The sequence below is a fragment of the Takifugu rubripes genome, chromosome 14 (assembly GCF_901000725.2).
Source record: "Takifugu rubripes chromosome 14, fTakRub1.2, whole genome shotgun sequence".
In the NCBI taxonomy this organism is placed as follows: domain Eukaryota; kingdom Metazoa; phylum Chordata; class Actinopteri; order Tetraodontiformes; family Tetraodontidae; genus Takifugu; species Takifugu rubripes.
In genome coordinates, this window is record NC_042298.1 from 9,271,384 (window position 1) to 9,296,903 (window position 25,520).

At 43.1% G+C, this 25,520-nt stretch overlaps 3 protein-coding genes across 11 annotated transcripts; 1 reads left to right on the forward strand and 2 right to left on the reverse strand.

The window, feature by feature from the left end:
* Positions 1–51: 51 nt before the first annotated feature.
* gabrp (gamma-aminobutyric acid type A receptor subunit pi) lies at positions 52–4,799 on the reverse strand. The gene is made up of 10 exons (XM_003970523.3): positions 4,526–4,799; positions 3,567–3,646; positions 3,346–3,458; positions 3,162–3,229; positions 2,843–3,060; positions 2,462–2,544; positions 2,150–2,287; positions 1,928–2,080; positions 716–909; positions 52–626 (listed from the first exon to the last, which is right to left on the reverse strand). The coding sequence occupies exons 2-10, from the start codon at positions 3,617–3,619 to the stop codon at positions 294–296; spliced, it is 1,353 nt and encodes a 450-aa protein (XP_003970572.1). The 5' UTR covers positions 3,620–3,646; positions 4,526–4,799; the 3' UTR covers positions 52–293.
* A 14,472-nt stretch (positions 4,800–19,271) lies between these two features.
* syce3 (synaptonemal complex central element protein 3) lies at positions 19,272–25,246 on the forward strand. Of its 9 annotated transcripts, none has more exons than XM_029847604.1 (5): positions 19,272–19,977; positions 23,282–23,387; positions 23,977–24,075; positions 24,247–24,374; positions 25,009–25,246. In XM_029847604.1, the coding sequence occupies exons 1-5, from the start codon at positions 19,897–19,899 to the stop codon at positions 25,051–25,053; spliced, it is 459 nt and encodes a 152-aa protein (XP_029703464.1). In that variant the 5' UTR covers positions 19,272–19,896; the 3' UTR covers positions 25,054–25,246. The 9 variants fall into 9 exon arrangements, with proteins under 9 accessions (XP_029703464.1, XP_029703466.1, XP_029703465.1 ...); XM_029847605.1 differs by lacking the exon at positions 19,272–19,977 and adding an exon at positions 21,635–21,756 and having other exon boundaries at positions 25,009–25,243; XM_011610800.2 differs by lacking the exon at positions 19,272–19,977 and adding an exon at positions 22,245–22,815 and having other exon boundaries at positions 25,009–25,244.
* On the reverse strand, positions 20,232–22,102 carry foxi3b (forkhead box I3b). The gene is made up of 2 exons (XM_003970498.3): positions 21,465–22,102; positions 20,232–21,374 (listed from the first exon to the last, which is right to left on the reverse strand). The coding sequence occupies exons 1-2, from the start codon at positions 22,063–22,065 to the stop codon at positions 20,812–20,814; spliced, it is 1,164 nt and encodes a 387-aa protein (XP_003970547.1). The 5' UTR covers positions 22,066–22,102; the 3' UTR covers positions 20,232–20,811.
* Positions 25,247–25,520: the final 274 nt, after the last annotated feature.

The window sequence follows — 25,520 nt, forward strand, 5'->3', positions numbered from 1 at the left end:
TTTGTGAAGACCAGGTATAGCCTCTTGCTAAATAACTATTTGTCTATAGGGTTGTAATAAGCTCATTCAATTGCAGTTTTGCACTTTTATGTTGCAGCACTCTATTCATACCTGACCAAAATCATGCTCAGCTGCTTTTGATTCCTTCGTGTGCATAAAAACCTCTCATGAGTGTGTTTCAGTTCGCTAACGGGATCGAGTATGGCAGTAGCAACTGGTACTGGCCTCAAACGTGGAGGTAGAGACGCGTCAGGATGGTGAAAACAACAAAGCACCAGCTTTAGAGAAAATGCTCAGAGAAAGAGATAATAAAGCCAGTAGAGGATATTGACGAAGAGGAATGCCATAGGGAATAACGTGCGGGCGTGACAATCGATGTTGTGTGGATTTTCGACGGTGAAAACCGAAGCGGCCCTACGTGACGCATTCGCCACAGAAGATAGGCCGCAGCCCTGTTTTGACGTATCCTCTTTGGGCTCAGCACTGTTCCTTGTGTCGCTGTTAGCTGTCTGCTCCTCTGGCTCCTCTGCAGTAGATCCGATTTTACTGGACTGCTTTGTTTGAGCGGTGCTGACGATGGGGAGCGAGCCATTTCCGTTCGATTCATTGAACTCCCGCTGAAGATCCTGGTCAATACACAGATTGCAGCCATTTTCATTGCCCAGGCCATTTACTGTAAGTGTTGTCGTGTGTGAAGTGTAATCAGCCTCCTCACCCTGTATAAATCTTCCACGGTCTGGTGCTGCATGGTGTAGAAGTGGGCACAGGCATACTCCAGCAGGGCGCCGAAGATGAAGGTGAAGCAGATTCCCAGGTAGACGTCGATGGCTTTGATGAAGCAGTTGGCATTAGGGAGGGAGGTGCGGGCTCCCATCATTAGAGTGGTCATCGTCAGGACTGTTGTCACTCCTGCAAAATATGTCACGGCGTCATCGTTTCAATATCCCCGTGCACGTTTGCCGTCATGGCCTCCAACGCAGTTGTCCATATTTAGCAATTGAATATGCATGTGTTCAAATATGTTCTGAGCTCATCACTGGACTGGTAATTATGCTGATTATATGTGCTTCTTTGCAAACTGCTATACGGGAATGTAATTATAAAGCAGCACATTAAGTCCGAACTTAATGTGTTTGAATTTTCAGTGAAAAAAACGGATATCAAAAAGTTTAATTCATCTTATGAGAAGCTCAATCCCCCGGGTGTTAATCTGCCTTTTAATGAACTGAATTCTCTTTGTTCAAGCAAGTATGGAAAGCAAAACCTCTCTTTTCAACCCATTAGTTAAATGCAGATAAAGTATGAGATTTCACAGGTTTTTGAAAGAGGAACTGACCCAGACAAATTACAGTCTGGCAGCCATGTCGTTATTTCTTTCACGAGTGAATGCTCCATATATTTTATAGTCACTTTAGTTGAGGTTGCCAGTCTTAGATATGGTTGAACAAGTTTAACATTCTTGAATAAAGCCGCCTGTGTGAAGTTCAAAAAAATCCCAAAGCAGATTTAGCACATAGTACAGGGAAATACTGTATTTGTGTAGGAGCCTAAGGGGGCTCCTTGTTAGTTTTCCCACAACATAGCCAATTCAGCCCCAAGCCAGAGCAGATTTTGGTTCATGCATGAACTGTCTTGAGTGAGATCACCAGTGAACTGTCTAAAATCCTAAAGAGTAAAGAGAAGAAAGGACCTTGACCTTGGTCCCAGGGTCCAACTTTACTTTTCAAGGAGTACACCGTTACAGAAATGGATTTTCAGGAAGAGGAGACGGAGCCAAGCTGAGGCATCACATTCCCGGACTCATTGTATGAGACCATAATGTTTGATACCAACTAAAAATACTATTAACACATCCATATAAGAGGAAGCCTGGATGAAATGATGACAGTTCAAATAGATGCAATCAAATCATCATATGGAGACTGACCGATACAGGTCCTGGCTGGAACGGACGACTGGCTGATCCAGAAGGAGACCCAGGAGAGAACAACCAGCAGAGTAGAGGGGACATACGTCTCCAGGATAAAGAAGAGCACATTTCTACGCAGGGCAAAGTGCAGCACCAACTTGGGGTATTTTCCTAAAGTGAAACATAGAGATGCCTTCCTATCTGCAGTCATTCTACATGTGGGGAATTCAGGGACTCTACCTGTCTCATACACAGCCTCTGACACAGTGGTGTGGTAGCTCTCCACACTGTACTGAGCCAGCCTCAGCGTGTCCAGCCCTTTTACTGAATCATTCCCTCTGGTCCAGTAGAACACCACATCCTGCAGGTTGTAGCCCCCTGAACACACACGTAAGGAAAGGATTTGATTAATACTGGAGGTCTGCTCATTATGTGGGGATATCGTTGTCCCTCCCGTCAGATACTCACAACACGGGTGATGGGAATGATGATGAGGGCGATGGAAATGGTGGCTGTTAATGTTCATCGACACAAATGACGGGTGATACTCACAGCTCTCCAGCTGCAGCGTGCAAACTTGTCTGTCCATGGGGTACTTGGTCAGGTCCATGTTGCAGGCAATCGTTGCTGTAATGCTGTGGTAAAATTGCAATAGAACATAAAATTGCAATTTACAAAGTTGTTGCCCTTGAGAAAGAGTTAGAAGAACGACAATTTCTTGAAAGTGACAATTTGTGTTTAAGAAGCTACCGGAAGTAATAAATTGTTCATATAAATAAATTTAATTCTGTTGATATGACAAAAGGAGAGAGCAACTATAACTATGGGTGAAACCAATTAAAAAAATTACTATAAAAAATCCTCATCTGAGGTGGAGCTGAGCTATTTTTTCCTCCTGCTTGCCGACCCCGAGGTTGCTTCATGACTAAGTACCGGAGGGCATAGAGAACAGTGCCGTTGCTGAAGATGCGTATTAGACGATTTTCCACAGTGACGTCATGCAAGAAGGAGCGTTTGGAGTCTGGAATGAAGGTGTCAGGTATCCAGAGAAGCGACACAAGGCGTCCGTCCACGCTGATGCTCTCGTTACCAGGGAACACCAACCTGGAGTCCCGCCACCTCTGACGGAGGAAGATGGTGGCCGTGTAGTCCTGGAATATTGATAGCGAGAATATTTATTCATACACCGTTCTGCCTTACTGGTTTTCTTTCTTTAATCCCAGAGTCTGGAAGGCAAGGCAGAGATGTATACCATATTGATTTCGGAGATGGCATCAATGCTGGCAATGTCAAGGCTCATTCCAATCTCGACAGGACCCTCTATCACAGGTGGAGACGAGCAATAAATTGTTTATTTCATTAAAAGATAAACAAGCATTTAGCCGAAAGCAGCCGAGCGAATTATTTTGCTCCAACTGAATGATTTACAATCTTACCATTGAAATTGGGTCTGAGGTAGCGGTTGTATCCCTTCATCAGCTTTTGGATTGTTGGTAGCAGCTGGGAGTCGTTCCAGTCTCCCCAGTGGTGGCTCGGATACATGCAGCCACTGGTGGTGGTGAGATAAGAGAGCAAGTGGACCACTAGCACAGGGAATGCACTAAGAGACATTTTAAACCTCAACAATAATCACATCAGTGTCACATCAAGCTCTCACCCCGGCGTGCAGCTCAGGAGCAGGATCATTAGCGCCACCAGCTGGACAGGCATTGTTGTTCAGCGGCCAGGCGACAGCAGCTATGCACAGGGGGGGGGGGGGGGGGGGGGGGGGGGGGGGAGTAAGAACCCGTGGGCATCAACACCTGAATCCCAAATCCTTGTGTGATTTCTGTGGAGCTGACGGTGTGTCGCCAAATGCTGGTGGCACCTAAATGAGGGGGATCATTAACCTCTGGGGAAATACTGGCCGATCTTTCAGCAATCAGCCGCACACTGGAGAGTGTATTGATTTCCGCCTCTCTGTTCCATCGTACACAACCCCACAAGCAAACCCACATACACAAAGTGCACCTGCATATTAAAATGCTTCTTTTTGAGTGTTTTTCTTGTGTGCACACATGATTTAAAGTCCTGTTGGCGTGCTCGTTACCTCATTGTTTATTCATCGCACCTCTGTGATGAGTAACCCCATTTTAAACTCGTAAAGAATCCCCTGTTGTCTAGCAGACCCCTCCACACACACGCACACACACACACACACACACACACACACACACACGCACCACCCCCACCACCCTCCCTCACCACCCCCACCACCCTCCCTCACCACCATGCAGATAAATGTCACTGTCACATCTCAGTCGTATTTCACGCTGAATTTCCGCCCGATAGTCTAAATTTGTCATGCTCAGTTGTATTTCGAGCCATTCACAATGCAACCATGTGCAAAGGTGAAATGGACATCTCAATAATGTCCATAGCCTTGTTTTCACCACCTCGGTGCAAAATTGCCACTGAATATTTAATGTGCTTCATGCTGCTAATCTAAACTATAATGCAGCTGTCTAGCTTCTTATTGAAAATTAAAGTTAGAGATAAACTAACGTCTCCTACTGCAGACCTGCAGACTACAGCTATATAATGGTCATTACACACAATTATCTCTCTGTCTCCTACCTGCTTGGGTCCTCTGCTTCTCTTTTCCACCTCTGGTCACTCCTTTCCCCACCTTGCCTTTTGTTTCCTCCCCCTTGCTTCTGCCTCTGTCCCAGATGTTGTGATTGGCTGAGATTGGTTTCTTTTTTTCTTTAATCATTCAGAATCATTTTCCAGTGTTGCCTCCATGTGATGGTGAAACCAGAGCTGCACCTGCAATTCAGTCCTGGAGTCTGTGCTGCTGTGGGTTGTTTTGATATTAGTTCCTGTCTCTGTGTCTTTCTGCACAGCTCTAGTCATCTCTCCCCACTGCCTCTCTGCATCCCCTCCTTCTTCTCTCTCTCTCTTGCTCTCCCTCTTTCTCTCTTTTTATGCCACCGAACCTTCTTTCTTCACTGCACCCCACTCGCGCATCCAGGCACATAACATGGACACTAATCTACTCGCGCAATGATACTATATCATTAGCATCTGCATTGGGCTTGTTTATTTTGGCCTCTCTTATCTTTTCTCCTGCACCGTCTTTAAAACGTGTTTTGCCTTTTCCAAATGACCCTGATATGACACCACCTTCTGAGCTATTTCTAATTTCTATTAACTTTAATTATTTTTTTTTCTGAGTAGTCATAATCTAATTTAGCTTGTCTTTTCTCCCTCAAGTCTCAGTTTCATGATGCTCTCAACTCTTGAAAGCCTTTTTTATTTGTCCTTTTGCCCTGTTTAAAGACATTACTGGCAAAGGTAAAGATAATAAAGGTCTCCCCACACATTTGGAAGCCTCAACCCAAGAGTTGGAAACTGTTTTCCTGCTAAACATGCTTTTGCTTCCCACTGGTGACACTTGGAGAAATCCCAATTAGCTACTAGCTGTGAGGAAGAGCTTCCAGTCACATTACATCGGGCCTCCTGGGAACTTACTGCTGCCAGGAGTTCCAGTATGTGTGAAAAGGCCTTCGGGGTCACAGCCTAATAATGACTTATGAGCCGCCTGCACATTCACTTGACCTGCAGCGGCAAATTTCTTCCCATGCCTCTGTTCTCCAGTAGTGGCTGTTGATGTTAAATGATCAATATTATGCTCAGAAGTTGCTGCTGCTGGTTATTCTGTTAGAAAGCTCCTATATTATTCATTCAATTTTAATTCAATAAAGTGAAACGTGCTGCAATATAAACATGAGATAAACTGATTGAATCTATGGCTAGAATGGCACGACCTTGTTTACATAAATTGTCCCAGACAATCAGACACAAATGGAGATGCAGCTTGTGCACGGATGGGGTGAACATGTAAATGTGTGACCTTCAAAATAGACAGATAATGAATGACATAGAATGAAAGAAGAATATCTCCATATAGACGACTTACCTGCCATGTTCTTTTTAAATTCCACTGTGCTTTTGGCCTGGCACTCCAAACATAGTCAGTCTTCTAAATTGTGGCCATTTCCACAAGTCTGATTTCACCTTTTTTTCTGCTAGGTTTCATCTCTGCAGAGTTTCAACACGACTCGAGACGGCACCCCAGCCCAAGATCATTATAGACAGCCACATTTTACGCGCCTTCTAACTAACACATCAACATGAAAACCCATTACCTCCATTCTGCGCCTCCCATTGCATCTTGGAATGGAGTTTAAAAGTTCAATACTTGTTTCTAACGTCATTTATGGCCTAGCCCCACCACATTAACTTTGGTTGATTCAACAGAGCACTGCACTCCTCAAACTTCTCTTATGGGTAGACCAGGTTAGATTTATTGGAATGAACATTTTCTTCCCTCTGATGATTTTATGTGCAGTTACTATGAGATTTCATTTTTTTAAAACCTTATTCTATTTTAAATATGCATCAACACAAACATCTGGCTCTTTTTATGAGATGAGGAACAATGTTTTTTTCTGCCCTTCATATTCCAACAGCATTTACAAACGAGAACACCCTGCTGCGATGTGCACAGCACCAGCTAGCTTCCATTACTTTCTTGTCACTCATCTTGCACTACGCCGCACGTCTACCTGTTTATGGCTGCCATCATCTCATCAGGTCATTGTCTCTAACTTCATTACACCAAATTCAATCTAATTCCACACAGTGCACAGCAAACATCACCCCCATGTGCTGCCTGTGAATTTTGTCCACTCAGTCCTCAGATATAGATGCTTTTATTTATTATTTAAGCATTGGCTGCATTTTGACAACAAGCCGTTTCAGCTAAGGTTCATCTTATCATTTCCACAGAGGCTGGAGGGAATGAAACCCCATTGCCTGCATGCCAGGACTGGTGATTTGCTGCTAAGGTGACAAATGGAGATGTCACATGAATGCATGGATGGAGATAAATCTCTGCTAAATGACAACTGCCACATCCAGGAGCAACATGTTTGGCGTAATGCCACATTGATTGCAAAAGGTGCTTGACTCTAAGCCAGATGTCTTAGTGAGACTGTTATTTATGAGGAAAGTGTGAGTTCCCTCACATACAATTCCAAGAAATTGTTATTTTCAAGAAGGCCTACAGATATGTTTTAACCCCGGCTGGCTTATACCCAGAGCTTTATTAGTGCTGAGGCCTCAAGGAACAATTTGTAAGATGTCTTCTATCTTCAGGCCACGTTACATTTCTTGTCAAACCTTTCCATCGGTCTGTTATCTGATCTTATGCTCATATATTTATTCCCTGCTAGCTGTGCATTCATGTAAAAAGAGAAGTTGGTGGGAAAATACTGCGATTTGCATGACTTAAAGCATCATCATCATCATCATCAGGAGAAAATATGTAAAAAAGTTTGCTGGTTGCAAGTTACCCTGTAACTGCAGAGCTGTTACACCAAAATGTTTAGTTTAGATCCTCACTAAAGCATAGGTCATGTCCTCAGATGATCACACAGGCCTCGGCAGAGCCAGGACACTACAAGTGTCTCCTCAATTATTTGACTTATAATTTGAGCTGATAACAATTTCAACTTCATATTTGCAATTGGAAGCTGACATGTAATTATTTGATAGTCTGAGAGTAAGGAACCAAAAACTGCTTAGGCAAACCTACTTATACTGTTGGATTTCCAGTAAATTCCTCATTTGTTACACTGTTTCTTTATTGAATCATTTTATCTTCATTTTAGCTCAGTTAGATGTAGTATGGAGTCTTATAACGACAAATATTATATTAGTTTATATTAGGTTTCCTGTTCCCTCAAGGATTTTATTTATTCACTCATGTATTATTATTTTTGAAGACAGCACTCATAGAGCATAGCACAACATTCTGTTTGGGACTGGGAGCAGAAAGCAGCCTCCAGGACTACAGCGCACGGCTGCATTTGGTGCTGCTTTGCCGCTTTTACGCCCTCTAAGGACAAGAATCAATATGGCAAAATAATGGATGAAGGGAAGCTGTCCAATGTTAGGAGTTGCCTTTAACTGTGTACTGATTCATGAATAAAGAGCGAGTGTGTGGGGACAGTGTCTCCACATTACATGTCCATCCATCCCTCATTGGTCGTACATTCCTGGGACATGAAGGTGGCCTTTGATGACGACTAATTATTTAAATCTGATCAATATGTAGAGAGAAGATAAACAATATGTTATTATTGAACATGAAATTCATTTTTCCACTATCAATTTCCTAGAATATTAAAACAAATGCAGATGTTTCTGTAATACGGCTATTTTTCTGATTTTTTATTGCTAGTTTATAGCTAGTCTTTCTTTCTTTCGGTGGTGGAAGGAGTGCGAGCGGGAGAGAGAGAGAACGAATGAAATACTGTGCAAACACGCGTTTCCTATTTCTGTCTTTTTCTGTGTGAGTGTGAATGGTAGTGAATATAGTTTTATTTTCTGTGTGCTTTGTATTCATTTATTAGTTTAGCGAGTGTGTGTGTGTGTGTGTGTGTGTGTGTGTTTGTGGGGCGGCCGACCGCGTGCGGCCGTCATGGCGGCGAACGCCACTTTGACCGGGTTGAGCAGGAGACACGGAGTGAAGGTGGGAGCGGGCTCCGTGCTCAGTGTGGAGGAGGTGGCTCTGGCTGTGGGCCAGGAAATCGGTCACGGCTCCGTGAAGTCCGCCGCCCGCATGAACAGGGTGGTGCTGTTCGTAGAGCAGGTGGAACAGGCCAACAGGTTGGTGGAGACGGGGATCACCGTAGGGGGGCAGTTCGTCCAGGTGACTCCGCTGACGCAGCCGGCGGCACGGATTACCTTGTCCAACGTGCCGCCGTTCATCAGCGATGAGTTCCTGGCGAAAGAACTGTCCCGACATGGGAAACTGGTGTCTCCAATTAGAAAATTACTATCGGGCTGCAGGTCGCCATTGTTGAGACACGTAGTGTCTCACCGTAGACAGGTGCACGTGATTCTGAACAACAGGGCAGTGGAGTTTAATTATCGTTTCGTCGTCCGTGTGGACGACTTTGATTACGTTTTATTTGCTACCTCCTCTGCCCTTAAATGTTCTAACTGTGGCGAGGAGGGACATCTCGCCAGGGCTTGTCTGAGCCGCGCCGTCCCGGACGCGGTGGCGGCGGAACCCGCCGCTCCCGTTCCGGCAGCGAGGCGTCGGCGGTGCGGTGCGGAGGGGGCCCCCGCTGCTCCGGACGGCGCGGAGATGGAGCCGAAGGCGGAGGGGAAACGGAGTGAGTGTCTGCGTGTGACTGAGGTGAGTGGAGAGAATGAAAATGTGGAGATGGTGGTGGAAGTGACTGGCGAGAGTGGTGAGGCGGGGAAGGAAATGGATCCAACTGGGGTGGCATTTGAAGTGTTGGGCGGGCTGGGTGAGACTGGTGATGGAATGAGTGAAATAAGTGAACTGGGTGAGGCAGGAGAGACGGGGGACATGGGTCAAACCGGTGAACAGGGTGTAGCTGTAGGTGACGTGGGGCAGGAGACAGGTGAGTGTGGGGCGCCAGGGAAAATGGCTGGCGAGCTTGGTGAGGGAGGAATGACCACAGGTGAGCAGGGTGAGGTGAGTGTTAGCACAGGTGAGCTGGGTGAGGGAGGTGCAGGTACAAGTGAGGGCAGCGGGGGGGGGGGTCTGAATGGTGGCCAGCTCCCGCAAAGCGCTGCAGAAAGCAGAAAAATGGAATGAACGACGGTGGTGACAGAAAAGCTGGACGGCTGGAGGATGCAGCCGCTGCCACAGATACCAGCGACCAAGAGCACATGTCCGATGCCAGTGAGCTGTCGAACACGGTGGCGGACAGCGAGAGGGATGACTTGTACCCTCAGAGCATGATCAAGAACTTTCTCACGAAGACCAAAGGCATGAGGGGCCCTGATTTGGGGATTTACTTCCCCGACAAGCTCCTGTTCATCCAGTCAGCCGGCCATTGGATCAAACACAGAGTGGTGTCGGACCTGACTGACCCTGAGATCTTCAGGCTGAAGAAGCACATGGGCAAAGCCAGGAAACAACTGAGAGAACTGTCCAACAAGAGCACCAGCTTGTAGGCCGACAGGCCACTGTTGTTTGTTCCCTCTGTAGGATCCTACTATGTCGGACCAGTGCCCATTTCTGTTCCGGGCAAGAGACAATGTTTTTTGTGTGTGTTTGAATGTTGTAAAGGACACTTTTGGATCAATCGGACAGTGGAAAACGCCTTGTGGAGTAACTAGTTTTTGTTTATTCTATTTATTTTGTTGTTAGCACTGGTTTTTTAAAAGTGTGAATTTGTGTAAATAAAGTGTTTGTGTAAAAATCAAAAAATCTTTCTTTCTTTCTTTCTTTCTTTCTTTCTTTCTTTCTTTCTTTCTTTCTACAGTGATAGCCGCCTGAGATATCAGATACATATCTCTATTCTCAGAGAAGAAAGTCATTTACAGTTAAATTTGAAAAAAGAAAAAAAACCTGCCAGGGAAGAGAAAATTTGCATGACTTTAACAGACAGTTAATCTCAGTCACAATAATACACAACTAACATCTGCCTCCAATCTGGGGGAAAAAAGAGGACTATTGATCCCTTTTCCGGGATAAACCCATTGAAACAGTCATAATGTTTTTACAGTGCTTTTTTTTTTTTTTTTTTAAGGAAATAGGATAATCCATTCTAATAAAACAATTTCTTCCTCATATCAAGTAATACCTATCTGTCATCTGTTAAGCAATCATTCCACAGTGAAGTGAAGCATTTATTATTGTTCTGCAACCCCTGTTGGTGTCCCGGTTCAGCAGGCAGAGATTCTGTCACATATAATGTCCCACAGAGATGTTCTGAATGTGTTTTGATAAGCTTTAAGGTCCTTTCTGGCTAAAGTGGGGTAATTTGTTTCCAGGTTCTTTGTCATCAGTCACAATTCCAAAACTGAGGTAGTACACCTGTGGAGGACCTGATTCATTTTTTGAATTTTCTTTGATAACTTTCATCAAACAACAGTTCTCCAAACTTCACCCACCTCAAATGAAGAGACCAGATGAAGTACCTACTCCATGTCAGTTGTTTCATATAGCCATGATTAGGGACCGGCACCCCGGAAGTGTGGGTGCACGATATGTACGTGTGAAATTTCTCAGTGAGGTATCAATGAAAAGAGAGCAGGAGTCATTAAAAACCAATCATTCTGGTCCCCAGTTCTGCTTCCTGACTGCGTTGGGCTACTTCTTTGGATCTCTACTGGCATCAACTGTGGATTATTCCTGATGTTGTAGCCATGAAGGTCTAGGTCACACGTCACAGCTGAGCACCCCCAACTTCAATTACCCTGTTCAGGGACAGGACAGGCGACATTATTTGACCCTTGTCAAGTCGACATCAACCCTGCCCTGACTGTAGGATATAACCTTCTACCTTATTTAGAACATTAGTGTGTATTAAACTAAAGATTCAGCTGCTGTTTGCTCTTCTACTCAAGCAATCCCCCCTCAGTTCTGATTGGATGACAGTAAGGAGGAGTATTATCTCTGATATCACTAATTAAATTTTATGTCCCCTTTTGATCGTCCCCCATTTTACATTCCACAAATTGCTTTGGGATTTTAATATGCAGCTCAGCCAATCTCTAAGGAACCATAGACCTTTAAGAGCTAAATTCTGTTACACAATCTTTCACTCGATCTATCAAAGTAATCCATTAACAGAATGCTTAAAGTTTATATAATGGAAATTTCAAAGCAGGTTTATTTCTCTTCTTTCAGAGAAATGCACTCAAGTAGGCATAAAAAAAAGCTCCAATGAGAGTAAAGTTTCACCCTGGGCTGGCGCTGCAAAACAATGCTAAAGGTATTGAGACAAGCTTCAAAAAATGCAGGAAAAAGCTGGGAGATTGGTTCTTCTATATACTTTTATATGCAAATACAACATTAATAGAGATTGGTCCTCAGCATTCACCACTGTATTACCCTGTATTACCGTTACCTCACTGTCCACATTTCTTCAAGACCTGCTTCTGTGGCCCTTCTTTGGGCCACAGAGTGCTCTTATCTGTTCTAATAGAGCAACTGAAGCATAAATCCGTCAACGCTCCAGCCAGTCGATCCCATGGGATCGTTGATTGATGCTGTCTAAAAACACCTCAAACGACTGAGCGCGACCACTGTATTTGATGGTGTTACTTTCGGATGATTTCATTCCATGGTTGGTTTCTTAGCTCAAATGCTACCTGGTTGGCTGAATAGTTTTTTCGTTTTAAAGGTTCTGCTCCCGCAAGTGCGATTTCTAGTCTAGGTCAGAGTGGACACTCTTTATCTTTACTGCATCACTCCGCTGACCCATAGTCTCCGCTTCCAGAATTACCCCTCTCCCTGGAGCAACCCTGTCCCTTTTTCCTTCTTGAAATTCAAATGAGTGACGTGTCAGCAATGGTTAATGTCTTATCCTGCGTGGCATCTGATTTAATTCCAGAGGAGAGGCGTACGGATTATTCACTCCCCTGTCACCTTCATCCCACCAGCTGTGACAGGCTGAAGCTATTCAGAAGCAATGCCATAGAATGCCATGTCTCTGTGCTGTGTCTAATCAAACGTCTAAGAGCTTTTTAAAATAGTTCTGCCAAGAATTCTGAGCTGTGCTCTTTCACTCAGAGGTCTTATCGCCATATAATTCCAAATTTATCTTTAAATCAGTCTGAAGCCTTCAGTCAATTCAGTATGAAGCAGCTTATCTCAGGAAAGCTGGATGGTATCTAATACTGATTTGAACTTTTGGTAAATCGTGTGGAAAATAATTTTACTTGAGTTAAATGTCAAACATATTCCACTGAACTATTTGAGAAAATAGCACTCAAACATATCCATTAATGCAAGGTTGTCCAGAGCAAGTCCTTGAGGGATTTCTATCCAATCAGAACAGATGTCACAGACCCCATACCTGCACCCGGATCTACCGACCTCTGACCTTACTGACGGGCTCAGCTTTAGAGTTGATTTAATTCCGTGTAACTAATGTATTTGCATATGTGATTTATGTCTCTTCCCTCCTCTATCTGCCCCCCCCTCCCCTCCTCCTCCTTTGGCCAGCCAGTCATCAGACTGAGACTGTTTCTGCTCAAAGTTTCTTCCTGAGAATACATTGGCATGCCATCTCCAAAAGGGAGCGTTGTGCACAGAGAGCAGTATTTTTTCTTTCAGGGGCAGTTGCCATGTAAAGCATCAAAAGACAATATTTGATTGTAACAGATGCTATATAAATAAAGATGATTTAATTTGATTGGATCGGACCCAGTAGACAACGCTCTTATTCCGCTTTACATAGTGAAATCCTTTTTCTGCCTGTTAGGAAATAAAACCCGGCCTAAGGACTGGGTCTGGGTCATCATACCCTTGATTTTCACGTCATCATTGGAACTCGCATCATCTATTTCAGTTTTCTGGTTTTGTTATAATGATTCATTGTTGTCTATCTGATGTTTTGTTGCTTCTACACAGATGGATTTGCTGCTTTAAGAAGATCTCCCATGTCCAGCCTGCACTGGTGGGGACAGACATGCCGTCTGAGCCTCTCTTAAAGCACACAGCAACATTCAGATCCTCTCGAGAACAGAAGTGTAACCTGAACCTGGAAATGATTCTTGTTCTCCCAACTCTATTGTTGATTCAGCACAGTTAGCAATGTATCATATCATCGGGAGGTGCCATGGCAAACACCCCTGAAAAAAGAAAAGCACCGCTCTCTGTGCGCAACACCCTGTTTTGGAGACAACATGCCAATGTATTGTTTTTAATAAGAGAAAGCATCAAGGGGAAGCCAGTTACTGTATGTAAATGTTATGCAAATGCTTTCACAGGAAAACGCTGTAAGTGTGTGGGTGTATTCAAAGGAGAGAACATATTTACCCGACTGATGGGAACTGTCGATGGACCATACTTTCCGCAGGAACCGACTGATCTGCTCACCTTTAAACACGCATGCATGCACACGTGGACTAGTGCTCCTTGTGCTGCGGGGATAAGGTCACACCAATTAGCATGCTCCAGTTGATTTATTTGAGAAATAGAGCAAACCCCAGAGGGAAAATTCGAGTTCAGACGGGCAAGCCTATATGTCTGGCCTGGGCAGAATTAAAGTTGTGCTGCAGTAAAAAAAATAATTAGGCCCACGACTGTTTCTGCATCATTAATGACTGTTGAGAGAAGCTGGAACTAAACAGCCAATTACAGAGTAATGGCAAGAACACACCCGCTATAGTAGTTTCGTCCGCTTTGTGGCAACATTTGAATGTGAATCGATGCTGTCAGCTTTTTTTTATCGTACATTCGTTGCACAGGTGCGTCATCAGAGCTGCAAGCGGACAAAATAGCATTTAGCATGTTTAAGCCAGCTTGTAAAGATGATTCTGTACAAGTTCATTGGTTACCAACATAATTACAGCTATAACTCATTGCTGCTCCAATGTGCAGTTTTAAGAAAGCACTTAGAGAAGAAAATTCAATGTAAGACCTAAAATGTCAAGCTTTTGTGGTTTTAGAAATATCATGCACTAGCAACCATCTGAAATGTGAAGTCTTGTATCTTGGAGGGGGAAAAAAAGAAATCCACTGTGTTGGAATTAAATTACTCTATTCCTTCTGTGGGAACAATGTGTACAGGTTTTTTACAGGTTTTATTTTTTCTGGTGACCACACCTCAGTGACTACAATAGGGAGCTCCTCCAGTGCACAAGTCTCCACTTCTTCTACTGACCTCTCATTAATATTCTGTAGGTTCACTGCAAAGCTAAATCCTGTCACAAAAATAATCAATTATGCAGCCAGGCAATAAAGTTCTTCTGTAAAACAGAAAAAAAACTGTTGAAGAAAAATATATGGCTCTTTCTGTTGAAATGTGAGAGCAAGAGAATCGATTCCACGACAATAAAGCAGTAATATCCACAATACAAGATAGCATTTTTTCCGTTACGTGCTTGCCGTTCCTGCTTTGTTATGTTTGGACGCCCATTGAAGCTGCCATCGGCACGGCCCTCCGCCTAATTGATGATCTATCCAGGTCAGCCATGTGTGAAACTTTCGCTTTACCTGAACACAGTAGACAATTAATTTGTCATTGATTCTCTTGTTGACCCGTTTAGATCTGCTAGCTCATGAAAATAAAGACAGGCTGTTTAGAAAAGGTTCGTTTTTTTCCTCTTTAAAAAACCGACAAATTTTAATGCAGTACAAGATTTCACCGAAGCAACTATAATGCCCGAGGCAACCAAAACCCCAGGTTTGAAATGGTTGTGATTTATGAGACTTTCTTTGACCTTGTAGGTGTATATGTGCAGCAGTACTGTCACAGCAGCCTGGGAACTGTCCAGCAGTCAAAATATACAAAGGTTTATATCTAGGCTTGCGCTAATGATAATATAAAGTGTGACTGAGAGGGTATCACTCATTACTTTCACCCTAAACTGGTCATCAACCACATCTTTGTCTGTCTGTCTGAACTTTTGTTCTGGATTCTGAAGCGACTTTGATCTTTGCTCTCCAAAGGGGCTTTGATTGGACAGCAAAGAAACCTACTATGTTATGTAACTGGTTCTAAATACTATACTAAAGGTGTCACACCGTGACCTGCTTGGCTTTTATTTCTAGTTGTTTATACTTTGATCTCTAGTTCCCATAGTGCTTTCTTTTTTTTGTTTGTTTTTTGTTTTTACAGAACTAATAGCAATGCAGTCTACAAGAAGCATTTTGAAATTCCCGACATAAATCATGTTGAATCATAGTTGGATTTTTTTTCAAGAGAGATTAAAAACATGCAGGATATGAGGGTTTGGAAAACTGATGGGTCTTTTACTACAGTACCAGCATTATCATAATTACATGTTATAAGACCTTTAGAAACAGATAAGCAACAATTTATAGAGATCAATTGCTGTATCTATGTCTTTATTTGCATATTTTGATGTAGAAAGAGTTTTAATTCCATCGCTACAGTAATAAGTATGTAATGCACTCAAAAATGCACAGGTTGTTTGGCAAGTCATCATATATCATCATTAGGAACTATTAAGACCTTTAATACTCATGCATCAACTGTAAAGACCTGCCAGGTAGATTTGGATCAGCAAAATCAACAAGTCTACCTTTGATTAGCCTACTGAGGTTATGAAGATGGCAAAGATGGTGGTAATGGTGCACCAGGGAGCATGGACAGGCACCAGAAGCTACAAGCAGCTGCAGAGCACACAGCCATGGAGTCAGAACCATCACAATACACCAATAGTAGTAGTAGAAAGGTTGGTGGCAAGCTGAGAATAGGACATTATTTGTGTCAGGTTGTGGTTTCTGTCTTCACTTTCTGCATTAACAGCGCCATCTAAAGGCAGAGTGACGGTAAAGCAGCTGCTGAAGCCTGAAGCGCTGACAGCGGGTCATTCCTCCAGTCTTATGAGGGCCACAGCTGCAACAGAATTCAGTAATTTACAGCACATATAAAGAAGACCATAAGAAAGATAATTTGCAACTGAAGACTTGCAGGGCAATCATACTGGTGATATCCCTCCCAATTTCATTTTTACACTGATCTGGGCCCAATCTCTCCAGGACCACCTGTTTGGATTGTAAAATTGTGGATTGTTTGGTAGTCAAATGTTTTATTTCTCATAGTGAAAAGTAGTAATGTGAAGTTTCAGATGAAAATATTAGTCTCAGCGCCTCTGATTCCTTATTCTTATTCCTTATCCAAATATTTCTCAGAAGCCTTCTACAAATTATGACTTTTACAATGAAAATCCCATTTTCTTGCCAGTCTCAATGCATCATCATCCATCCATCTATTCATTCACTCATCCATCCATCATCCATCCCTCCCTCCCTCCCTCCCTCACTCACTCACTCACTCACTCACTCACTCACTCACTCACTCACTCACTCACTTCATTTTTTAACATGTGTGTTGTGGTGTGTGGGTAATAAAACAGGAATACCAGGATAAATCCCATGGTTTCCAGGCAGCAGCATGGCTGTACTAATAATCTGATGTTATGAAGAAGAACCTGAGGAGAATGCTGATACATGACAGTTGGAATAAATGCAGAACAGCTGCCGCTAAAAGGAAATAATATTAACAAAATACGCATGACGAATCATGTTTTCAACGATTCATTTCCACATCCAGTTGCATTTATCCATTAAAATGTTAATAATTTTCCCTCATTATTCACCCTCCCTTGCTGCAAAGCCTTCATATCACATTGTTTACTGTATGTTGACATGGAAAATATTTTAAGGTGAAATAGCAATGATTCATATATACACACTGTCTCACTGCACTCAGTGTTTGTCTTTAAACTTCACTTTCCCCCCAAATCGTGTATAAAAGCCATGTTTAGCAAGGGGAGATCACTCCCTGCTGCATTCTCTGGAGTCGGGGACACTGGGATCTACCTGTTTTATCATGGAGAATTGGAAGAGGCTGGAATGGTTTTTGTGGACTGTGCCGAGCGTTGGGAAAATCCCCAAATATTCAGGCATTGTATCATGCTGTTTGTGTCTGTCATAGAAATTATTTTTCCTTTTGCGATATGTTATAATAAAATGACAAAGTAATGACAGTTTAACGGAGGGAAATACAAGCAGAAACCTGAGGATTGTAAAGGTTCCAGCACTTTGTACTGAGGTGTGAAGGGGAAAGCGAAGGTTGTTCTGTAACTTTCAGGGAAACAAGGAAGGTGTTCAGTGTCTCTCATCACCTGTGTTGGGAGTGTGTGAGGATATTTACTGAAAACAGCAAACTGGAGCACCGGGCATGACGACGTGTCTCCAGGCTTGACGTTCTGTTCTAACCGTTTACTAAACAGCTTTGATAGGACTTGACTGTTTTAGTAAATATAGAAGGTGTGCGTGTGTGTTTTTGGTATAACAGGACAGTTTTCGGTTCAGGTTGTGTTTTTCCTCTCTCCCGGAGGAAGCAGATTTACAAGCTGTCACAGTTTGCCAGCTCTTTATCCCCCGAACAGTGAGACGTGAAATCTGTTATTTTATGGCTCTATAATCGGGGACAGCTCCTAAAAACACAAATCTCTCGTGCGTGGCAGCTATGATGTAAGCCTTTGTCTGAGTTTACATCATAAACACCACACACTTCTGTGCCCTCTGTGGATGAACACACACACACCCATACACACATATGCAGTTGATGAGTGTGTGGGGGTGTGTTCCCTCTCTTCGACAGGTGCGTTGATGACTGCCACGAGCCAGGCGGCAGGTGGAGATGAGGATTTGGAGATTTTAATCGTATCACTCTTGAGTAATAATTCTGCTGCCGGAGGTGATGAGGGTCCAGAGCTATAACATGTTATTGATGGATGCTGTGCTGAGTATCCCTCAATCACACGGTGTTTTCCAGCAGCCATATGGCACACTGCTCTCAAACAAACTGTACCGCCGTTTCAGTTTGGACGTTAATGTATCACAGCAGACTGCAGCAAGTGGCTGTTACTTTTCCTAGTAAAAAAGCAGATGGGGAGTAATGCCGGGAGGATGAATGTATAATTATTGGATATCATAACAAGTTCGACAAGTGCATGATAGCTAAATGAGGGGAAGCGTGAAGGAAACAAAACATTGTCCAAAGCTTTGAGGGAAAAGTTATAAGAAGTTCTAAAGTATGAATAAAAGTTTAAGTTCCAATAGAAGAAGTGTGTCTCAAAGTAAGTTTTCAGGTTTTACCGTTATCTTATCTGTTTCCATCTGGAACATACCATTTCGGTTCTGACCTTGTCATTGCCATCCGCTAGTACGAGTAGCACCTGCAAATTTGCATCCTTTTCAGATATCAGTGCCATCAGTTTGAATAAAGACAGCAGAAGATGACGACTACGGTTAATGATGTCTCTGAGACACGAAGGCCCCACTGTAATCTCCCTCTTGGCTGACATATCTCAAGGTGGATTGGCAAAAACGGGAGACAGCTTACATTGTGTATAACGGCTTTTACCCCCAAGCTCACACTGAGCAGGATGCGGAGGCAAGGAAAACACCTTCAAAGTGTCTAGAGTGAAAAAGCTCCTCGTGCGCTCTGCAGTCTCGGCGGGAAAAGAAGGCAGGTTTGCATATGGATTTGGCACGCTCATAAATCATGAACAAATTATAAATAAATCACATTTGTTTGCAAAAGAGGCACTAAGAAGAAAGGAAGATGTGAAGCAGCTCTTCACATCAGTTATGCAAATCTGACAGCTTAGCTAATGCACAATTGTGCCAAGAAGTTTCTTTCTTTCTTTCTTTCTTTCTTTCTTTCTTTCTTTCTTTCTTTCTTTCTTTCTTTCTTTCTTTCTTTCTTTCTTTCTTTCTTTTTCTTTCTTTCTTTTTCTTTCTTTCTTTCTTTCTTTCTTTCTTTCTTTCTTTCTTTCTTTCTTTCTTTCTTTCTTCCTTTCTTTCTTTCATTCTTTCTTCCATTCTTTCATTCTTTCTTTCTTTCTTGTTTAGTGTAAATGGTGGTCATGCTGCCAGTGTTTCTGGGTAAATAAAGGATTAGAGGGTCATACAATTTCAAAGTATTGGTACGAGCATGGAGCATAGCTAACAGAATTAGGGCCAAGTTGTTGACAGACTCAACAGTTAACCATCTTTTTTATTGTTTATATTTAATATTTATACTATAAAATTATTTGTTATCTTTCCCACTAAGCTCAAACTGTATCTGTTTGCAGCTGTGCCTTTATTTAAATGACAATGAAAACCTTTATTTTATTGGATATATTAGGACTTTGTGCAATAAAATGCTTTAGTAAATTTCTTTTTTAGGTGTGAGAATGTTCTTGGCTACCTTTCACAGACTGGCAGCTGTACGTCTGCTAACTGTACCAGTGTCTGTCCCTGCATTCTTTGTAAACTGAACTACTTCATGCTTCAGCATCTTTACAGCTTTTATCAGTCGAGCCCTCTGCCACAATAAAGATGTTTGCATCCAGTCAGCACTATCCGTGTATAAATGGTGTGACGGAATTCACTGTTTGGCACAACAAGCTGGGACACCATGAGAATGTGGATTTCCAACGTTTGCAAGGAGCAGTTAGCAGTTACCAACACGGTCGGATCAGGTTACTCCGACATGCAGGTTTGACACTACTGGTCATCGCTTTTCTTGTGGGCCTGTTTTCTAAAAGAGCGCTTATTTTGACTTCTTTTTTTCAGGAAAGAAGGGGGTTGGTTGGGAAAACACTAGCGCATGTTGCTTCTGCTGGTATTCCCATATTAATTTATAGAAAGTATAGAGAAAAATGTAAATGCATAATTCTAAATACTTTTATTAAAATTAAAAAAAACACACACACACAAATGTCATCACATAAACCATACATCAGAAACTCAATATAGACTATTTACAAAAACAAAAGAGATCTACAATATAAATTTATGAAACTACACATCACATTCACGTATTTACAAAGTACAATTTGCATCAGACTCTTGGACAGAAATTTCACAAATTGTTCTACAAAAAAAAAGATCACCAAAACTGTTCACTTTTCACTTTAGAGCATCACACACAGACACACACCACACACACGATTCCTCAATTTGTTGTCCGGGCCCGATCCTGACCAGAGACACATGGCGTGATGTCAAATGGTCAGATGTCAGCAGATCAGATCCAGCATCAGTTATGAGTCAGGGCAGGTAGAGATAATAGCCGTGGGTCCAATAAAAGCTGACTGGGGATCTGATAGTGTGACAGACAGCGGTTTCAGGGAGGGACACTTGCTGCTGTTTGCAACTGACTCAGCTGTTCCTGTGGGAATCAAAGCCTTTTAACTCCACTGTCACACGCTTTTCCTGTCTCAGTCAGCAAACATAATGTGTGTGTGTGTGTGTGTAACAGAACTCTACAGCAAAAGTCATCAGCCAGTTAATCTTTACTGTCAAGAGTCAAAACAAACCTCCACTTCACTTAAACCTCTGTGCCTTCACGATGGTAGATGACTCCTGTGGAGCTCATGGTTGGGTAAAAATGACCGCTGGACCCGTTAAACTGGCTGAGGATGGGGCTAGTGTAGCCTATAGATGAGGGGGAGGGTGAAGGGGAGAGCACAGGGGGACCGGGCACTTGTGGAACCCATTCCGACCCACCTGGGTTTGGAGAGTAGCTGCCAAAACTCGGAGGCTGCGCCGGCCGATGTGGCCCGTCCAGAGGCAGCTGCATGGGCCTGCTTAAATCGCCCCCCACCTCGCTGGCCACTCCGGCGGTCACTCCGGACATCTCAGTCAGGAAGGTACTGAGACAAGGTGCTACGCCGGACGAAGATGGGGAGGGAATCCTGTCTGTTGGCGGGGAGATGTCGAGGGAAGGGTTGTGCTTGGGACTGCCGCGGTCGTTGTCTCCAGACTCTGGACCTCCTGAAATGCTGTCCCCGCCGGGAAGGGTGTCGGACTTTCTCTTTCTTTTGCGACGGAAGTTTCCATTGTCAAACATCTTTTCACAGTTGGGGTCAAGTGTCCAGTAGTTGCCCTTACCTGCAGAGGTGTTACACTAATATGAATCCAGGAATGTTTTCACAGTACTGAACATATGAAATATATAAAATATAATGTATGAGACCTTACCTGGATCATCTTCATCTCTTGGTACTTTTTTGAAGCAGTCATTAAGTGACAGGTTGTGTCGGATTGAGTTTTGCCAACCGGCTTTGCTCTTGTTGTAAAAGGGGAAGTTGTCGGCGACATATTGGTAAATTTGACTCAAGGTCAGTCTCTTGTCAGGGGCTCCATGGATTGCCATGGCGATGAGAGCTGAATAGGAGTATGGAGGCCTGACCAGCTTCATCAGATCTTCTTGGGAGGGCAAAGAGAACCAGCTTAATTCCCCTCCCGGACCTCCAGCTCCAGCTGGACCCAGGTAAGACCTCTGCATGCCATAGTGTTGCGGCATGAAAGGGCTGGTGGTGTTGCCGGGGGTGCCCGTGGTAGCCAGGTATGGAGATGTGTTGATGCCAGAGCCGTTGAACCAGAGGTAGGGGTTTGGGGAGGTGGTAGCATAGTCGTTCAGGTCGTAGGACGTCGGCGTGGTGCGCTGAGGACTTGGCAGTGAAGGAGGGGGGTAGTAGCAGTCACTGTACATGCTGAGCTCAGGGGGCTCCTGACCAAGGCTGGGGAACTGTGGGCCACACCGCGGAGGGGACTGGCCCTGGGCCTCAAATGAAGACATTGTTAATCTTCCTCTCAGCTCCCAGAGTCTTCTTTGTCCTCTTGGTCCTTTTCTTCAACTCTAATTCCTTCCTCCTTTTTTAATGTCTTTGTGCCCTATTCCTTTTTAGACAAATATGACCAGCTTAATAAAAATCAGCAGCTACAATTTAAATGCCTTGCTCACCTGTTTGCCCTTGCTCTCTGTAAAGATGTCACCTGTCATAGGTGCTTTATGTCTTTTTTTCCTGGAAACGCCCACTGCCACATTTGATTGGTTTATTAGGTAAGACGTCCATTCCCACTTTCTTCCCCCATACTGTCAACTAGCTTTCTCCCTTAGGGGGAGTTTGTTCTTTGACACTCAGATAATTTTCCCCACACACACAGTAGCATCAACTGTGTTAGATTTTCTTTCCTTGATGTTAATTCAAACAGAAATGATAGTGTATCCTATAAATCATAAATTAGTAGCAAACATGCTAGTCCTACTCTCTTTGACAGCTTAATCTTTATGAAGATAAAGTGCTTTCTGCAGAAAGCAAACTGGTGAATCCTATAAAAAACACACACACACACATAATTTTTTTCTCCAAAAAATGGCATTCCAATCCTGTCTTAACATCGTACCTATAATTATAGAAAGGTATATTTTTCTAAGAATGTTTTTTTTAAGCTTGCTTTGACGGTGTTTTAAGTTATCTAGACTCAAATTAATATTTATGTTGCAAACTATTTTCTATCTATGTCTTGTGCAGCACAGAAAAGCAATGTAAGTATATTCATAGGGTGATCGAGACTGTAGTAAGAAGCTTAATATGGAGTTTCGGTCATAATTGTGCTGTGTTCCATGACCCTTTAAAGTGTGGGATTTTACATTTAACTTAATGGGGTTTTTTTAATGGTCGTGAGGACTTGGTTCGGAACACCATCTTTAACAAGAAATTTCCCGTAGGTTTTTATGATAAATAACGTTTGTTAGTGAGTTTTATGCTCTGCCAAACCGTTGTTTGTTGAGAAGAACTCGAACACTGACTCAAAAGAAAACTGTTTAAATTCCTTGGTCTTAATAAAGGTAAGCTTTTATTCAAATTCATCCAACGTCGCCTAAAATTAGCTGACCGTGGCTACGTTAGCTAACTGACTGTGATGAGTTGACAGGCGGGCAGCCACACCAACGGCTCAAAATGTATCTGTAAATACGTCTCTGACAGCTAATACTACCGGTTTTAACTTAGATGGCCGGTTCATCGTTTACGGAGCTTCATCAGAACGTCAGTGCCGACATGTCGGAGCTCACGAAGGATTTGGAGAGAATGGTCGAATACACAGAGAAGATGTCACGTAAGGCGTCATTTTATCAATCAAAATCTGCCGGAAAATCGGGCGGCTGCACCAAGAGCTGTGTTGTATTGCCTTGTATTGTGCTGTGTTGTGTTGTGTTCACCCACAGTACAGCTGACCTGGATGGCTCACGACATTGTGGTCATGCGGACCAACCCCGAACTGGTCTCCTCGATGCAGAAGCTGGAGGACGCTTATCACGGATGCAAAGCTGCGGTCTGTGGAGCCCCAAAGACGGACAACAGCCCTGTTCCCCCTGCAGGAACTCACCCAGACTGATATATGATAGTCTGCCCAACATTATTCCAGGAATCATTACAGCACTTGGAAATGTTCTTGTGTTTGGGTTGTTTTAAAGTGATCGATAGCTGCAGGTGCTTTAGCTGTTATGCTGCCAGTGATGTCTAGACTGCATCTCCCTGCTTTGTCTTTGTTTTGAGGTAATTTTGATCTGTTTGCCGAGTTTCAATAAAGAGAATTTATGTCTGGAAGTGGGTTTTTAATTACATTTTTGCAAAGACACAAGTTAAGTCTGAAAGATTTACTTGATGTCCTTTGTTTTGTTTTATGTTTCGGGTGGAAAATACAGAGACAAGGTCGGAGGAAGCTAACGTGATTGCTTGCGCTGATCTGGAAAAGACTCTGCAGAAGCTGGAAAACCTGTCTGACGACATGGCTCAACTTGCCTGTATGTACCTTACTGAATCAAACCACTCAGTCGTCATCAGTTAAACCAAAAAGGATACATTTGCTCAATTAAGATTTTAAAAAGGACTGAAATTAGTTATTTTGGTGCATTTTGTACAACTTCTTTGACCTGGGGGAGTTTTGGGAAATGGTAATATTTGTCTCCCCACAGTGCGCACCCAGCTGAGGCTCTGTGACCTCATTGTTTGCGTCGGACATCCTGACAAGTTAGCATGTCCAGAAGCCCAAGAGCGCAGCATTCCCACAGTGGATCTCGGAACTGAAATATTGACAACGGAGGTAATGCTGTGCAAAAACCACTCTCTCCCTCATTCCATTTACTAAAAATGCAGCTTTACAAAAAAACAAAAGGGATTGCGTAACAGTGACCTTTGTGGTTCTGAAAACTGTGACATCTGTTTGGGCATGTGCATATGCAAAAATTAGCATAAAGAAGACAAATCCCACATTAAGCTTGGTTCTAGCATTGGCCAGCAGCCCCCGGGTGCACGATACAGCAGTGGCTCTTCACTCTGGACTATGGCATCAGGAAGTAGCAGCAGGCAGTGTGTATATGTGTGTGTGTGTGTGATGGGTAATCATCTCCCTCACCCCAGGATAGCACAGCAGCATGCACAAATGACGAGGGAACTAATGACGCAGCACAGTGCAAGTCAGCATAAAACTCTCCCCGAGGCTCGCTGCAACATACAAATGTTTCGGCTTACTTTACCGACTTTTCCCTTTATGTTCACATTTCTCCATCAAGACCAGCGTATCGTTTCCATAGTTTTAAAAATATGTCTCTGGTTCAGTGGCATAGAGTGGCAGCCCACACAAAGACTCATTTCCAAGCACACAAAGCAAAACTGAATAGCATGGAACAACTATTGAAATTGGATTACTGCTGGATGTTTTTGTGTCTCTGCTGCAGAAAGAGGATTCGGAAGACCTTGAAAGACAGCCACAGTCTGAGTAATTCGAACTTCTGGTCATTTCCCCCCAGAGATGTCAGATGACAAGAATCGAGCAAACTTTTTTCATTGTCTAGATAGCCACGTTTTTTTTTATATTATTTGTACAATATTGCCATCTGTGGATTTTTTTGAAGGTATTTCATTTTATAGGATTAAAAAAGATTTTTAAAAACATTTTTGCATTCAGTATTCTCTTGTCTAAACCTTTTCTTAGAATTGAATAATTCAAAACTGTAAAAGCATCTGAGGCAGCAGAAAGCCACCTTTTAAAACTCAAATTTTCAGACAATAGACAGAAAGCTTTGACAACACTGCACCTCGGAGGACGTGGTGGGTATTGCAGTTTGCAGGGGCAAGGCCCCATAAAGAAGAACCTGCTTGTATTTGCAGCATTTTTGCGGGGGTCAGGTAGTATATCATGTATATCTTTGCAATCTGGGTATTATGATTGCATTAGCCAGCAACATGG